Source organism: Pseudonaja textilis, chromosome 4 (assembly GCF_049901715.1).
Source record: "Pseudonaja textilis isolate UNSWEBS1 chromosome 4, rPseTex1.2, whole genome shotgun sequence".
NCBI lineage: Eukaryota > Metazoa > Chordata > Lepidosauria > Squamata > Elapidae > Pseudonaja > Pseudonaja textilis.
The window spans coordinates 65,058,044-65,074,833 of NC_141993.1; the positions used below are offsets into that span (position 1 = coordinate 65,058,044).

A 16,790-nucleotide genomic window follows, 5' to 3' on the forward strand; every position below is an offset into this window, starting at 1 on the left:
ATACGTGTGACTCTGTATAAATGTGAGACATAAATATTTAAGTTTCCCAAATGCTATTCTGTCACACACAATCCCTCTCTGACTTTCTAAAAGCAACCCGTTTCCAGTGCAGCGCGGCTGATCTCTGCAGAAAGCCAGGACTGCTTTGGTCAGCCGCGAGTTTTAGCAATCTCAGAGTAGAGAACGGCTTAGAGGGGCAAAGGGGAGCTGGAAAAGTACGAGGACGGTTGCGGCCCACTCCCTCATTCGCACGGTTTTAATGGGGGAGATGTTCAAATTAATTGGCCCCGGCCAACTAAACGAAGGTCAAGACAGCAGGGAGCACCGATTCAGTGCCTCGGACGCCCCCCCCCCTTTTCCAATAAAGGCAACATGGCGGACGCGGCTTATTTCTCTCATTCCGGCTCATTTTCCCCTTCTTCTTAAACAGACCGAGAATTTTTCTTTTTTTAAAAAAAAAAAAAAGACAAACGCACTCAGCAGACAACACATTGTTATGCACTTGGATCTAGATGTGGAGACGTAATGAGGGGCGACACAATCCCTCCCTCCGCCGTCCCGCTTGGAGCGCGCTCCCGCAAAGCCACACCCTCTTACGCGCCCCTCCACTATTCAGAGCCTTTCCGGCTCCGGCTCCCCTCCATCCTCCCCTATCTCAAACTGACTCGGCGAAGAATACCGGAGTTAGTTCCCCACCCTCCGTGCACAGAGTTATAGGAAGGTGCACCCCCATGAAAGAACTGCCGTCCTCCTCATTCCCACCCACCCCGCGCCGCCAGCCAGCCCGCAACCTCGCCCGTGCTTAATCCTCCACGCGCCTCCATTCGGATCGGAGGCGCGCGCCGTTTAGCGCCAGTGTGGCAGCAGTGATTGCTGGAGCTCCTCCCCTCGAAGGGGGCGGGGCGGCCCCGTCCGGCGGGCTCTCGGCGGCGGCCTCGGCACCGCCCCTTTCCCTCCCCTCCCCCTCCCCTCCGTAACTTGGCTGCTTTTTATCAGGCGAGCCTCGCGGTGGAGAGTTTATCGGCGCTGGCGCTGCAGCGTGGGAAGAAGTGCAGGGTACGAAAGGACGGGAGGCAGTGCCAGCGAGGGGGGTGCCCCGCCGGCTGGTCCGGCCGGTCGGCCAGTTGGTCGGTCGGTTGCGGCGGCGGCGGCGGACGATGCTCCGGCTGGTGTCGCTGAAGTTGGGGCGGCTGTACCGCTACGTGAAGCTGGCGGTGCTGGGTATCTTGGCGGCGGCGCTGGTCCTCAACTCGCCTTCGTTGCTGGCCTCCCTGCAACGCAACGAGCTGGCCGAGCGGCGCTTCTTGCAGCTGAACAAGTGCCCGGCCTGCTGGGGCACCAGCTGGTGCCGCAAGTTCCTGAACGGACAGCTGCGCCTGGAGAGCTGGGGCCGCCTGCGCCTCCTCGACTTTCTCAACGTCAAGAACGTCTACTTCGCTCGCTATGGGGAGCCCCGCGAAGGCAGCCGCCGGGTCGTGCTCAAGCGCTTGGGCTCCGCGCGGGAGCTCGCCGACATCGACGCCAAGATCTGCCGGCGCGCCACCGGCAGGGGACGCTGCGACTTGCTCCAGGCCCTGCACGCCACCGAGTTCGCCAGCATCAACGGAGACGTCCGACTTTTAACTCCCGACGTCGTGGAAGGTTGGTCGGACCTGGTGCACTGCCCCTCGCAGCGCCTCCTCGACCGCCTCGTCCGTCGCTACGCCGAGACCAAGGACTCGGGCAGTTTTCTGCTCCGCAACCTGAAGGAGTCGGAGCGCATGCAGCTGCTCATCACGCTCGCCTTCAACCCGGAGCCTCTCGTGCTTCAGGTAAGGGGCCGCCGCTGCCGGGTCTCTTCCCGCTTTCACCTTGGCCCTGGCGGGGACCTCGCTTACCCCCGCCTCCCGCCTCCTTCCCAGGTAGCTGGATTGCACGTCAGCTAATGGTTGCGTGAAAAGCACCGTAAACGGATGGCCGTAGAGGGATTTAAAGGTTCAGCGTTAACCCGGCTGAGGCAGACAACATGCGGTCTCCTAGGGATTTTCCCTCCCTCTGTAGGTGAAACCCTAGTTAAGCTTTCCTGCCTTGTAATTTCGAAGATCTGAAACAATTTTAGCTTTAGTAGGAGCAGTAAGTATATTTTCAGTATCTTTTAATATCTTGAAGGGATACCCATCCATTGCCTTTTGTTTGGCTTCTCAGATTTCATAGGCTCTGCCTTTAAAAGTACAACACGGGTTTTCTTTTCCCCATCCTTCCTCTTGGCTATAGCTGTGCAGAAACTGATTTTAGGGCTTCTTAAATGTGTCTGTTTAGAATTGGTACGATCCTACATCTTAATTAATTGCTTCTCAAATGCCAGGTGTTTAATGAAAAGTATATGGTAATATGCATCTCTTTTCCATCTACCAAAATTGAATTCATTTCTTTTTCTTTCTTGTTGACTAGCTAGTTTTACATACTTTGAGTGTCCCCTGAATTCAGGTATTGAATGACATTTCTTTTGGATATAGAAGTGTCCCCAAAAAGCCTTAAATCATAATTGAAACTGTTTTGCATTCATTAGAGTTATTTGTGCACTGAGATGTTGAATGTCTGCTTTTTAATATTTTCTTCAAGACATAAAATAGAAAAGACAACAGGAGATCATGAATATACTAAGCAACTTGTTTTGAGACAATGTAGCCAAAGTATTTAAATACTCGAATATGTCTCAAGTAGTGTATTTGAATGCTAGTGTAATCAGTTGAAATTTAGTTAAATCAATATTAATTCAATTTCAGTAAGAAAACATGTATTATAGAGTGGTAAAATATAATTCTTTCTCCGAGATTCTGTTACAGCATAAGCTGTGGATATAATTGTATTTTTATTATTTACCATTTATTGAAGTATATCTTAAATCTTCTTGGATATGTGTCTTTGTACATAACTTTCTTTTTTGCTAAACTCCATTTCTTTCCAGCTATTATTGCTTGAAACTTGTTTCTCATATAAGTAGGCTTATGGGGACAGCCAAAAAATGAAAGATGTCCTCCTTCTTGAGGCTTCAGTAATGTTAACATAGCATTCATTCAGTTAAATCAGGATTGTTAACACATTAAGTGTAATATTTTTGACAGGCATCAAATTCAGTATTTCTAGTTACATTTCAAAACAGTGCTATGCAGAACAGTAAAAATTATGGCAGTATAGATCTAATTTATTACTGGATGTGTTATGTTGAGAAATACGATTTATTTGAGACAGTGTATTCATTATTTTAGGTATTCACCTGTTAAAAATTTGTTCTATGCCATCAGAAATAGTTAGCTAAACTATTAGCTAACAATTTTGAGGGACAAAATTGAAACTATAATTACATAGGTGATCACTGAACAATATACATTTTATTTTGCACATATAAGCTGCATAAGTATAATGCAATAATTAAGTTTGTCTAATTATACCATTTTATATATCTTTCATCTTTCACATCTTATGAAAAGCAGTGTTGTTGGTGAAATAAATGGTTAAGTCACTTCCAGTTACTGGAATGGTCGACAAAAAGGGGATGGCTGACAACATAATGGTTTGCTGAAACAGCTTGTGCTCTACTGAGCATTTAGTGACATGTAACAGTTTGTATACTTCTATTTTTAATGTCATGAACTTAGTCTTCTCCCACAACCATAGCTGATAAAACTTTTATTGTGATTTTTCTTGCAGGTTTCCTTTCAAATTAACATTTTTTGCTTGTATATGTGCAAAAGTTCTGCATAATTAAAATTCTTGAATTGAAAACTTGGTAACTTCAGTTATTATGATCTAATCTTTAAAATACAATCATTGTAAACAGATGAACAGAAATAATTTGCAAAAATTGTTAAAGATGTTGGTTCTGCATGAAAACAATGCTAGATGCATTGTTTAGATGCTGAAAGAATTAACATATACTTCACCATGCATGTTTATTGTTGGATCAATTGAGGTAGTAAGGCAGAGAAAGTGTACATGATTTTATTTTGGTAGATATTGAACATAAAGGGTGGTTAGATTAGACAGAATATTTTTTTTGTTTCTCGTTTTGAAACAATTTGTTAAGAGCTTTAAATATTCAGTATACATCTATATAACAGAGGTACATTAATTATCTCTCCAGAAATAAATAACTACCATTTAAGCCTTTGCATTGCTTAATAGCTTCCACTGGAATTTATTTAAATATGTTTCTTTTTAAAAAGTCTAAAGGATTTCACATTAACAAAAACATTGATTTGAAAGAAAAGGGTAAGTATTTTATGCCTCGTATATACATGAGAGTTTGTTATTTTTCCATGTTGCAGGTGTTTGTATTATTACAGTCTATAATCCTGGTATCAGGAATATTATGTCATTTTCATATAAGCAGTGTGTCTTAGTCAGAATATTCCTGGCCAGTGATGGATAATATTACATGTTAGCTTGTGCAATATATGATACATTATCATTGTGAATATTGATTAAAGGGGTAAACAGGGGTAAAGTAGTTGAACATTATCCAGATTTATTTTAAGAAATACTTAGAAAGTAAATACTATAATACAGTTAAGGAAGATTTAATAGTTCACTGGTGCTTAAGAAGAAATGGCAGTGCATTAGCAATAATAGTTTGTAGACTGCATTTGTTCCCAGAGTCAAAGCTAAACAATAATTTGTATAAATAGTTAGCAGTTTGGGATTGTTATTTGATAAAGCGATCTAAGTTAATTTCTACAAAACATTTTGCTGGCTATAATTGGAAATAGGATACTAATCTCAGTGGATCTTTGGCTGATTCTACATTATATATGTAGGTTTCAGTAATCCAATCAGGTTATAAATGCAGAATTACACATTTGTGCATAATTTCACAATTGATGGCTTTTGTTTTAGGGATATTGGTGCTATATAGTTAGTGAAAAAAATTAATTTTTAGAAATCTTTGTAAATTAATGGGACAAATTTGTTTGATAGTTCTGTGAAAGTGATTTGTGATTCATAAGAACTCGCAAGAGTACATTTTTGGAACATATAACAGCTAAAAATGAAAAAATGTATGGAATAAATTTACTGCAGTTAGCTCAATCTGCAAGCATTGATCTAAAATTCTGGTGGATTATGCAAAAAACTTACATGTGCTCATTCTATTATATTAACTTTTACCATCTGCATCTTTTGTTGAAATTATTTTACCTGCTGTTTAACTATGCAACTAAAAAAAAAGAAAAATAGAGACTAACAGAAATCATCAGTTAGAATAATTCAAATTTCTATCAGATTTAAGTAGGTGAATCCTTACAATGAAGTAGGAATGATCTAATTTTTATATTAACTTGTTTTTAAATTGCAAGTGGTTTTTTAAATATAATTTTATTAAAAACACAAAGAAGATAAACTAATCAAAACTAATGCGGAGTAAGAAAAAATAAAAAAGATCAGAGAGTTAAAAGTGTGAAAGCAAAAAAAAAACCACGATGTACTACAAAAAATGCGTTTTTGTTGATTTCATGTTCACGTTGTCATTTTTTTTACTTCTGTTTCAAATTTTGATAAAAGTTCATATGTTTTAATAACACGTCTATCATTTGTATACAGTTTTATTTCGATTCAATCTTATAGTGTTCTACCCATAAATTATTTTATTTACTTTAAATCTTAATGTACATAAGAAAACCATATCAGACTGCCACCAGGTCTTTTCTTGTTTTATATCCTTGACAAAATTCTAGTTTTTCAGAATATGTTAGCCATTTACATTGCTTATTATTTCTTGTCAAAAGGTTCTTGTTCTGAGACTCAGAAAGGTGAATTGGGGTATAACCTGGGTTTGTATCTTTTATATTAACAATATTGCATGTCAGACATATTGATTTTTAAAATCTACATTAACCTTAACTGTATTGTATCATAGGTATCATGCCACCCAAACTCAGATTGGGTTCTTCTAACTTCAAAAGTCCTCTATTTCTCACAGTGTCTACTCCTTCATCCAAATCAAACAACACAAGCTGCAAAATACAATTCTAAATCAGGTTAAATCTAATACTTCGCTTCTCTTGTCATATTGTAGCATTTTGTATTTAACCGTTGTTTTTTTCCACTATTTAAATGATTTATCAATTGTAAAAACAGGTATTGTGTGAAACAAACACATTCTAGGCAATACACTAATATTAACCACAGAAATTCTTCCCAGCAAAGACAACTGTAGTTTCTTCTATTTAATTTTTTTAGCTTCATCCCATGCCTTTAAATAATTTTTTTGCTTTTAAAATATTTTTATTAACAATTATGAATAAAAAGAAGAAAGATCAATTATGAACTAGAAAAAATACCGATAGAAAAAATAAAGGAAAGTGTGAAAAATAAAAAGAAAAGAGAAGTAAGTTTCATCCCAGTAGGTAAAAATAATTTGAATAGCTTAACTCTATGGTATCTCTAAAGAATATGATTGAGAAGTATTTAAATTTTGTACTAAGGATTTCTGTTCTTTTTTAATTATCTTCTGTTTCCAAAATCCAGTCTTCAAAGTTTCCTTAACATTAAAGAAAACCCAAAGCAATCTCCATTTTCCTATGAAAAAATATCTTCTAAATAATTCAAAAGTATAATCCAAAATCTTCTGGACTCTTAATATGTTAACTTTCCAAGTTAACTGCATACTAAAAAAAATCATGTGTTTAATTCTTTTTTTTAAATTGTAACCTCAGCTTTTAAGGACCCAGAAAGTGACCCAATATATATAGTAAGACATTGTTGGTCTGAATGCTCTTAATCCTCCCCCCTCTCTCACATACACATAGACACACACACTCACACACTGATGAAGATAAAAAGATCTATTGAGTCTTTGTGAGTGTGAGCAGTAGCACTTAGATTTACATACCAATTCACTGTGCTTTTACAGCCCCCTCTAAGCGTTTTATAGAGTCAGCATATTGCTCCAACAATCTGGGTTCTCATTTTATCCACCTCAGAAGGAGGATGGAAGGCTGAGTCAACCTTCAGCCTGGTGGGACTTGAACTGCCAAGCTGCTGACAATTAGCAATCAGCAGAAGTAGCCTGCAGTAGTGCACTCTAACCACTGTGCCACCACGGCTCATCTTCAACCCTACTAACACACGAAATACTTTTAATTCACTCATTAACTTAATTTTGTTAATGTATCTATTCAATTTCCTTTAAAGAATCTTCTAAAAGCAACATCACGTTACTCAAAAGCTGTTATAAGTATGTTTTAATCTTTACTCCCATAAGCCTCTCATTTTATACATCTATTCAGTATTTCAAGAACGAAAATAAAAGAGAGAATGCGGGCAGCATTGTTTTGTTCCTTTTTGTATCTCACATAGTTTCGTCAGATCTTAAATTTATATTTATGTTTTATATGAAGTATAAATAAATTGATCTCTCCCATTTTATAAAATTCTCTCCAAAATTCATATCTTCAGTGCATTAAACAAGAAAGCCTGTCCAAAACATTTCTAACATTTTCCTTTAACTGTTTTAGATGAAAACTCAAATCGATGTTCACGAATAATTCTTGCAAAAATATTTTCAATTTATCAGCTAGAATTGTTTCAAACAATTTATAATCATTATTCTATAATGTTATTGGTCTATAGTTTCTTATTAAAGTCAAATCTTGTCATGCTTTAGGTATTAGTGCTATACTAGCCTCTTTCAATGCTCTGACATATTTTGTCCCTGTAAGAAAGCGTCCATGTGGTCCAGGCATCTTTCCTGGTTTAATATTTTATAACTAAATACACTAAAACATAATTGTTGACATTGATGCATATTCCACAGGTTAGTCTTTTTTTCTACTAAGACAAAATTATAATTCTTTCCAGAAAGAATTATAAAGTACCTGCCAGTTTTGACCAAGTGCAAAATCGAACTCTATATCCTTTATAGGAATATCAAGATTTACTAATATTTAACTGAAACACAACTGGCAAGGTAGAAAATTTAACAGTTAATATTTATTTCATTCCATAGTGGATTATCTTACAATATTTTTTGTTTCTTCCAATTATGACAAAAAAACCCAAATTGATTTATTTCATTTCCAAATTTTAACATGAATCGCCTGTTTTTGGAATCAGCATTGAAGTGCTGTATTATCAGTTTTATTTTGTAGTATTTACAGTAAACGTGATATTTGTCTTCCCATTATTACCTCTCAGGTCTGTTCATCAATTTAATTATACAATTTTGATACAATTTTGATTTTCCCAGTAGTTCTGGGTTTTGTGTTGTAAAATTTTCAAATTTGGTCAAGTCTCTTGAGTATCCTGCTTTGTTTTTGTTGAATATAATGTTCATCTGAAGATTCTGAAATTAATAAGGCAGCATATGACAATTCCAAGTAGAAACCTCAAATTTTCATTTTAGTAATGATGAACTTTTGCAGTTTATGAAGATGATCTACCCAGAAATCAAACATTTTGTTCATTCATTTTTATAGGGAAAAATAGTATTGAATAAAGGTAGAGACGTATTATGTTGTCATTTGTTGCTTGTCAGTGGTTCTAATATTTTTCTGATTAAATAATGAACAAGTAATTCTGACTTCAGGGCTTGTTAACTGAAAAATTCATTCTGTAACAAGAAATATGATTATGTTTGTACTGATTTTATATATTCTATTAGTAAAATTGTATTGCTGCTGAAATGAACTTTGAATTTAAAGTTTGATGTATACTGTATTATATCCTTGGGCTTGGTTTCAAATTGGTTAAAGTAGTGTCCTTGAAACCAGAAGACTATGAATTCTAGGCCTACTTTAGGCGTGGATGGTATTTAGTCCACACTAGAGAGAAATTCTCTGAGGATGGGCTCCAGCACGAGTCCGAAAGCTTGGAAGACTAAACCTCTGATCCTGGTGACCGGCCCAGATTGGATCCTGCAACATTATCCTAGGACATATATTTGCCTCAATTCATGAACAGTCAGTCCCTCTCAGTCTAACTTATGTCATTGGGTCATGGGGAAAATAGGAAGGGTTATTAAGTTTGTTTGCTTGAATTAATATACATACATATACAAACAAAATCTGGATTAAAAAATCTAATGTATATTTAGATAACACAACTACACATTTAGAGATCAGCCTATAAAAATACTAATAGTGGATTATAGCAGACAATTAGTTACATGTACACATTTACAGATATAATAGGGAATAAATAAGAAATTAAGATTCTTGAAAAAATTGAATGTCAAACTATTATACAAGAACAAAAGATAATTTAAAAAGGTATGATGAACTAGAGAAATTGAATTCATAAATAGCTTGCGGTAGTATTTTATCAGCCATAAAATCATTGTGTATCTGTAGGATAATATCTTCATTGTTGAACTGTTAAATTTAAGTCTCAATAATTACTACAGTAGGTATGATTGTGTGTGTGTATGGTATACTTTGGTGCCTTCTAATATTGTATATCCATACAATTTTCTTGGCAAGATTTCAAAAGTACAGGTAGTCCAAAATTGAATCCAAAATTGATGTCGCTAAGCAAGAGAGTTTATTGTGAATTTTGTTCCATCTTGGAAAGTCCTGTAGCCATTCTTAAGCAAAGATCATGGGTTGTTAAATGAGAACCCCTTGCAATTTCTTGTCACCTTCTAGCAAGCACAGTTATTGGAGAAGCTGGCAGGAAGTGCTAAGTCTTGGATGGCTCACAGACCAGCAGATAGGTTAGTTCTGGCATAGTGCAAACACAGCTAAGCAGTGGTGGCTGCTGTGGAGGGTGGGAAGCATGCAGGTAATTGCTATACCCTGGTGTGAGTGTGGCTTAGTATGGAGTGGATGCAGGAAAGTGATGGGAGCAATTTACAGGTACAACTTGCATTTTCCCAATTTGCTTTTCTTGTGGGAAGCCACTATTGAAGGTTGCAAATGGCAGTCATATGACTGTGGAACATTATAATCATTGAAAGTGCCAACCAAGCACAGGATTGTGATCATGATCATAGGAGTGCTTGGATAGTAACTATCTCCTGTTCAACACCATTGTTATTTCGAACAGTTGTGGAAGGAGTGATCATTAACAGAATATTATCTGTAATTGATGTGTGGCTTATCGTTATATACAATAATGTACTTTGAGCAGTACATTGAGATATTGCATGGCCCTTATTTGTTGATGTTAAAGTAGTAAATTCACATATAATATATTTCTGTTACATGCACATGCACACTTTTATTACTGACAGAACAATCCTCAATGGTATAAATATTTTGCTTTTTATCTGCATCTTCTATGTCATTTTCAAATCTGAATTTAGACCATATATAAAAAGATATCACTTAAAAACAACAACTCAAAAATACTAGTGCATAATGTGATAAAAAGTGTGGTAATTCTTTTCTTCATTTGTGATATATTGTTGCACTAGAAATACTAGTATTAATTTTTTTTCTCACCAGTTTATGAGTCTCTGTGTCTGCTTGCCACATATTTGCTGTTGGTGGTAAATAGATTAGAATTTACTAGTGAAAAGGAAACATTGAGCTTTTCAAAATTTAAATGCATATATGTTATTTGCTGGAAAGGATACTACTTTTCCACTATATAGTAGGACAATAAAAGCAGCCTATCATTAGAAAATATTTCAACAACACTTATCTCTATCACTCTTATGCTGAATAGAATATTTAAATTAAAATAGGTATGAGAAAGTGAGATATGCAATTCTTGCATAAGAACGGAACTATTAAATTCTTGTTCTTTGTGGCTATTCATTAATGTATGATTTCCCTTTAGTACAGCTTGACATGATTGTACTGATCTATTGTACTGATGACTTAATGTTAGCGGTTCCAGTATGCTGGAAGATTTCTGGCATGTCCTGTTTCTCCAGTAGATTGCTGTTCCAGATGTGGCTTCCTTAATGTAATAGAATCTTTCTTTTTGGAAGATTACTTCTGGAAGACCGCCAGTCCACCCGTGGAACAGTCAGATCGTCATGCCCTAATAGACAAACTAATTCTCCATATTTCTTGGTGTGTCCCAATTTTGGGGATGTGGTATGGTTTGCATTTATTTAACATATAAATACACTTTTAACTTTCCATACCTTATATTCCTGGTGATCTCCCATAAAAGCATTAACTGATCTGACTCTTTTGAGATCAGCCAAGGCAGACTGAATGTTGCCACCTAGCCAGGCTGCTGATCAGAACAATGTTTCTCAATCTTGACAACTTGAAGATTGACAACTTGAGGATTTCAGCTCCCAGAATCTGCTTCCAGCATGGGAATTCTGAAAGCTGAAGTTCAGTCATCTTCAAGTTGCCAAGATTGAGAAATAATGAGAGAAAATTCATTTTGTATTTCAGTTTCAAGTTTTATGATTATCTGAAGTCTATTAGTATCTGTTAATTACAGCTATTTTATTTGCTTCTTGGAATTCTTGCTATTCATATACAGAAGTAAAATGAAATGTCCATGTCTCTCTGTAGCCATGCATGATTATTTATATTGATATTTACATGGGAACATGTATGTAATTACTGAAGACCCTGAACATTCTTGAATAGTTGATCTTAATTATGGCAGTTTCTAGTTTTATTCTGGCAAACTGCTCTTTGGATCTGTTTAGGCTGTGATTTTCTGTATTGAATGCAAAGTGTATTCAGTGCCAGGTATATGTATTACCTGCTGGTACTTGCATCTATCTGATACAGTCTAATTTACAAGTAATTGTTCTTTATACTCCTTCATAGTTAACCCTAAAGCAGTTGCAGCTATTTCATAATAGTCGTTCATAGCTTTGGATCTCCTGTCATATATAAACACCTTACCTTTCAGAGTAATTCAGGAAAATTTTTAATATTTGTTTTCTGTGTGCTTTTATAAATTATTCTTATTGGGCTGTGAAACCTAAACTTAATTCGTATGAACTGGCTTTAGCTATCATTGGATTTTAGTATTTTGCTTCTTAATAATTTTATTGTCAGTTCTTAATGATTCAAAATTGTTTCAAATTGTCTTCATTCTTAATGGAGCAAATAGTCATACTCTTAAATGACAGGTTGATCATTATACAATACTATATTGCAATACTCAGTCACATAAATAAAATCACCAACCCTGGAATAAAGATTCACCCAGTAACTATAATTTAAAAGTCACAATATCTGAAAAAGAAAGCCAATAATTTTAGGACTTTCTGACTGTGTGAGAGAACCTATCTAGTTGGGGAATCAAGCTTAAAAGGACATAATATAATTATGGGAGAATTGAGAGTTTAAATAAGTACTCATATTGGATTGTTCCTCAGGGGCATTTTTTTATTTTATTTCTGTGTAAGATTTAGGGAAAAAATGAAATACTGTATTTTCTAGCATTTTTCAAGGATTTTATTGAGTGAGATTGATATAGTAAGTTAGCTCTTTCATGTGCTTACTAGTAAACATGTGCATTCATCTAGATTTTTCTGGGCAAGTCTGAGGTCAAATGTAAATTAATTTATCTACTAGGTTTAACGAGAAAGCAATACTATGAATGGACTGGCAGTTTTGTCAAAAGTTCAATTTTATCCTATTGGAAATAAAATTATTTAGGATATTTATAAGCATCCTAGTGTGATATGAGAACTTGTGTTTCACTGAAATGGAATAAAGTTAAGAAACTCTGGTATTGTGATCAAGACATGAAGGTCGTAGTTCTACTGTGCTAAATTACTAGAACTTAAAATATAATAGTACATTTTGAGATTTTGAAGGATTAGAGTAGGATAGGTGATTTTGAATTGAGTTTACAAACATGAACAGATTATGAATTACGAGATGATGAGAATACATTTCATAATTCTTCCCATTTTGGAAGCTCATAACCCTGGAATAAGCTTTAATTACAAACATAAAATAAATGGAAATTTTATACAAAGTGCTGTGTGAAAATGCTTTTAGTATTCAGCCTTAATAATTGGCTCTTCCCATTACAGAGTTTTCCCTCCGATGAAGGATGGCCATTTGCAAAATACCTTGGAGCATGCGGAAGAATGGTAGCTGTAAACTATGTGGGAGAAGAACTATGGAGTTATTATAGTGCCCCTTGGGGAAAACGAGTGGACCTGGCATGGCAGTTAATGGAAATAGCAGAACAACTAACAAACAATGGCTTTGAATTTGCACTCTACCTCCTTGATGTCAGCTTTGACAACTTTGCAGTAGGTCCTAAAGATGGAAAAGTTATCATCGTGGATGCTGAAAATGTTTTGGTGGCAGATAAAAAGTTAATCAAACAAAGTAAGTGAGCTTCTATTTTATTCAGCGGCTTTTTAACAATTTAAGCTATGGTTTGATTTTTCTTCCCTCAGCTAAAAATAATTGGTGTGAATACAGAGACAAATTTTAAAATCATTTTTATTTTTGCATTTATTTTTTAAAAACTTAAATTTCTTAGTATACAGGATTATCGAACAAACATAAACTAGGGATTTTTGCTGCTATGAAATATGCAATAAAAGTGGTTCAGTCCTTGGAAGACATTCAAGAACTATAAGTAGCCAGAGTAAATAATTTTGTGAGGATGTATTATGGACATCCCAACAAATGTATGTAGTTCTTCTACTTTGCTTCTTAGCTATCTTTTCTTGGTCAATAAGATAACAAAAAAATTGTCTTAAGTGTCACAAATTAGGATAAGCTTTAGATTGGTAGATCCCAAACAATTATATTTTGGGTGACATACCCATGTAGGTTCTGAGTTGCCTATGTGACAGAATGGCCTAGAAAGTGATGATTAGATAGTGATCATTATTCTGCCATTTAGGAAAATTACTTTTTAACAGCTGATCTCCTTATAAACTTGGGAGGTCAAACTCAAGGCCCGGGGGCCGGATCTGACCTGGAGGTTGCTTAGATCTGGCCTGTGGGGCCACTCTGGAAATAGTGAAGAACTGGCTGATGGTGCTGCCAGAAAAAAACAAAGGCACTAGAGTTTCTTGAGGTCCGCCTGAGCTCCATTTTTGCTGGCAGAGGGTTGCAGGAGGCTGTCACAGTCGAAAATGGAACTTGGGAGCCCGTTTTCACTGGCAGAGTGCACAGGTCACCACAGGTGCGCCCCAACACAAGTGATGTTATGCTGACCATGCCCACCCTGGCCACACCCACCCCAGCCCCCCCGAAGTCAAACACAAACCTGATGCAGTCGTCAGTGAAATCGAGTTTGACACCCCTGTTGCAGACTGTATATTTATTTTCCCTTTCTTTAAAGTGTTATGAATGTCCATAACATCCTTAAAATCATTTTTGTGCCTTTTTTTCAAACTGATAATAAACATGCTAAAACAGCTTTAAATGTTGTTTATCCTTCAAACAAAAGTCCCATGATAAGATAAATCCAAAGCGCATTTTGATCTTGTGACTCTTCTGCTATAATACTGTTACTTACTATTGTGTTTTCTATGCATTTCACAGATAAACCTGAAAACTGGGATGTATGGTATGAAAGCAAATTTGATGACTGTGATAAAGAAGCTTGTCTTTCTTTCTCTAAGGAGATTTTGTGTACTCGGGTCACTGTGGATCATAATTACTATGCTATTTGTCAGAACCTTTTATCAAGACATGCCACCTGGCATGGCACTTCTGGAGGACTTCTTCATGATCCTCCAGCTGATATTGCCAAAGATGGTCAACTTGAGGCCTTGCTGGATGAGTGTGCCAATCCAAAGAAGCGATATGGTAGATTCCAGGCTGCAAAAGAATTACGTGAATATCTTGGACGATTAAGTAATAATGTGAGCTAGTTCATAGTGGGCGGACAGTCAAAAACTGTATCGTGCTGGGGCAAGGACATAAGGACAAGTGAATTCTGAACCTGAAGCAAGAGAGCTACCAGAATGAGAAAATAAATTGCAGAATACTGTTGTTTCATGAAAGTTGACAAAAGTTACATATCCTACTACAACTTGAGTTACTTTTAACTGAAATAGGAAGACTGAAAAGATAATGGAATTCACTTTCTCAATAAGATTTCACTGTATTGTGAGAGTACTACACTTCCTTGGAAAGTCAAGTTATTTGGGCCTGTTTTAAAGGCTTTTATTTCTGATGTCATTATCCTGCTCTTATACAACTTACAAAAGAGGCACTAGATGCTGATAATCCAAGCTGTCCTTGATTGTTTTTGTAACTACTAGATTTTCATTTAATGTTGTGTGCTTTTTGAGTACAGGATTCCTCTTCTTATTCTGTTGTTGAATTCCTTTTGTTTCATATTTTGTATGCCTTATTAAAGATATGCTTGTAAAAGCAGTCTTAAATGTTGTGTGAACCTCACCTAGTTATGTTGGAATTGTTTATATTCCTACTTCACATCTTAATTAAATAGAAAACTCCATCCTTTCAGTGTATAAAGTTATGCTCATCAGGGAATTGAAATACACAAATTATTTCAATGAAGACAAACAGTTTAAACCTGTCATGCTTACATTGATCCAGCAGAAAAAGTGGGCTATAAGAACAGCCATGACAACAGAAAGACTGATTTATTTTCATGGATCAACTTTAAACATGACTAAAAGTAAACATTCTTTTGTATTGAAGAAGCACTAGATAAAGCTTTTTAAAAAAAATTGCTACCATAGTAATCATAAGCCAAAGAAAATGGTTATGTGTAGTCTCCAATTGCTTAAAATAATGTACTGTAGTGGCACTAGTCTACTGGCCAAAATTTTAGGCAGTTATTATCATTCTACTACTAGTAAAAAACAACATACAAATGAGAAAATGCTTAGCAGACTAGCATTTATTCTGTATTATTCACAATTCTGCTAATTATTGAACTAATGTTCACAGGACTTAAATTTTGAGATTTACTCTCTAGTAGCACCCTTCATGTATACTGTAGAGGGTTTCATTGCATTTTGTGTAGTTTCAGTTATTATTTTTTTCTCTGATGGTTTCTGTTTGCCTGAAATTGTTCCTGCAGATCAGGAGTTGAAGAAGAAATTGGATCCCTTCTAAATTAACTTTTAAAAGGTATGGTTTTCTTTATTTACAGTAACTACTATAAAGGTTTCTTCACTGGAGCGATAAAGTTCTGATCATGACAAAGATTCTTAATTACAGCAACAATTAATTGACTCCAATATTTTAAAGTGGAATACTGATAAATCATATACTAAAGATGATAAATATGTTACTGAAAAATGTATTTGGACAAGTGGGATATAGAAGTATGAATGAGCTGAAAACTTCCCAATCCATTTCCGAACTCTGAAAACATACAGAATATGTCAAAGGTGTATAAAATAAATGGCAAAGCCTATTGTTCTTCTCTTTGATTTGCTTAGTCATATACTTCTTTGCAAATTGTGTCTCTACAGTCTTACTTTCATTTAGTTGATGAACTGTCTCCTGGGAAAATTTCTTGCTGTGGCAGTTTCTTTTATTTCTAATATAGCTGAATCAGAGCACATTAGGCACGTTAGTATCCTACAGACATAATCTATAGAATTTAGAGGTTAATATCCTATTTGTTTATATAAAAATTGTAGTTTTGCCTAGTTTTCTCTGGATTCTGCTACAATGTATTCCAATAGTATTTAGGTTGCTATAGTTCACTTGAGCAAAATTGAAATGTGAGATTAAACACTAGTCTGCTACAAAATACCTTGCTTTATTGAAATTTTAATTTAATACCCACACTTTCAAATGGATAAGAAGCATTGTTGCTGTAGGCTTTAACAACACTACCAGCTATTGAGTTGGTTCAACTGCCAATGTTTCCTGGGAATTTAAGGTTGGAATTCATGGTTTATCTTGAAATAATGTGCTGATAAG

General features: G+C 35.9%; 1 protein-coding gene across 1 annotated transcript; it reads left to right on the top strand.

Moving 5' to 3' along the window:
• Window positions 1–500: 500 nt before the first annotated feature.
• Window positions 501–15,268, top strand: DIPK2A (divergent protein kinase domain 2A). The gene is made up of 3 exons (XM_026701578.2): window positions 501–1,811; window positions 12,944–13,247; window positions 14,421–15,268. Exons 1-3 carry the CDS (start codon window positions 1,158–1,160, stop codon window positions 14,750–14,752), a joined length of 1,290 nt encoding a protein of 429 aa, XP_026557363.1. The 5' UTR covers window positions 501–1,157; the 3' UTR covers window positions 14,753–15,268.
• Window positions 15,269–16,790: the final 1,522 nt, after the last annotated feature.

Coding starts and splice junctions, on each gene's coding strand:
- DIPK2A (XM_026701578.2), top strand. CDS start 1,158: ATGCTCCGGCTGGTGTCGCTGAAGTTGGGGCGGCTGTACCGCTACGTG. Junction 1,812..12,943: donor CGGAGCCTCTCGTGCTTCAG/GTAAGGGGCCGC, acceptor TTCCCATTACAG/AGTTTTCCCTCCGATGAAGG. Junction 13,248..14,420: donor TAAAAAGTTAATCAAACAAA/GTAAGTGAGCTT, acceptor TGCATTTCACAG/ATAAACCTGAAAACTGGGAT.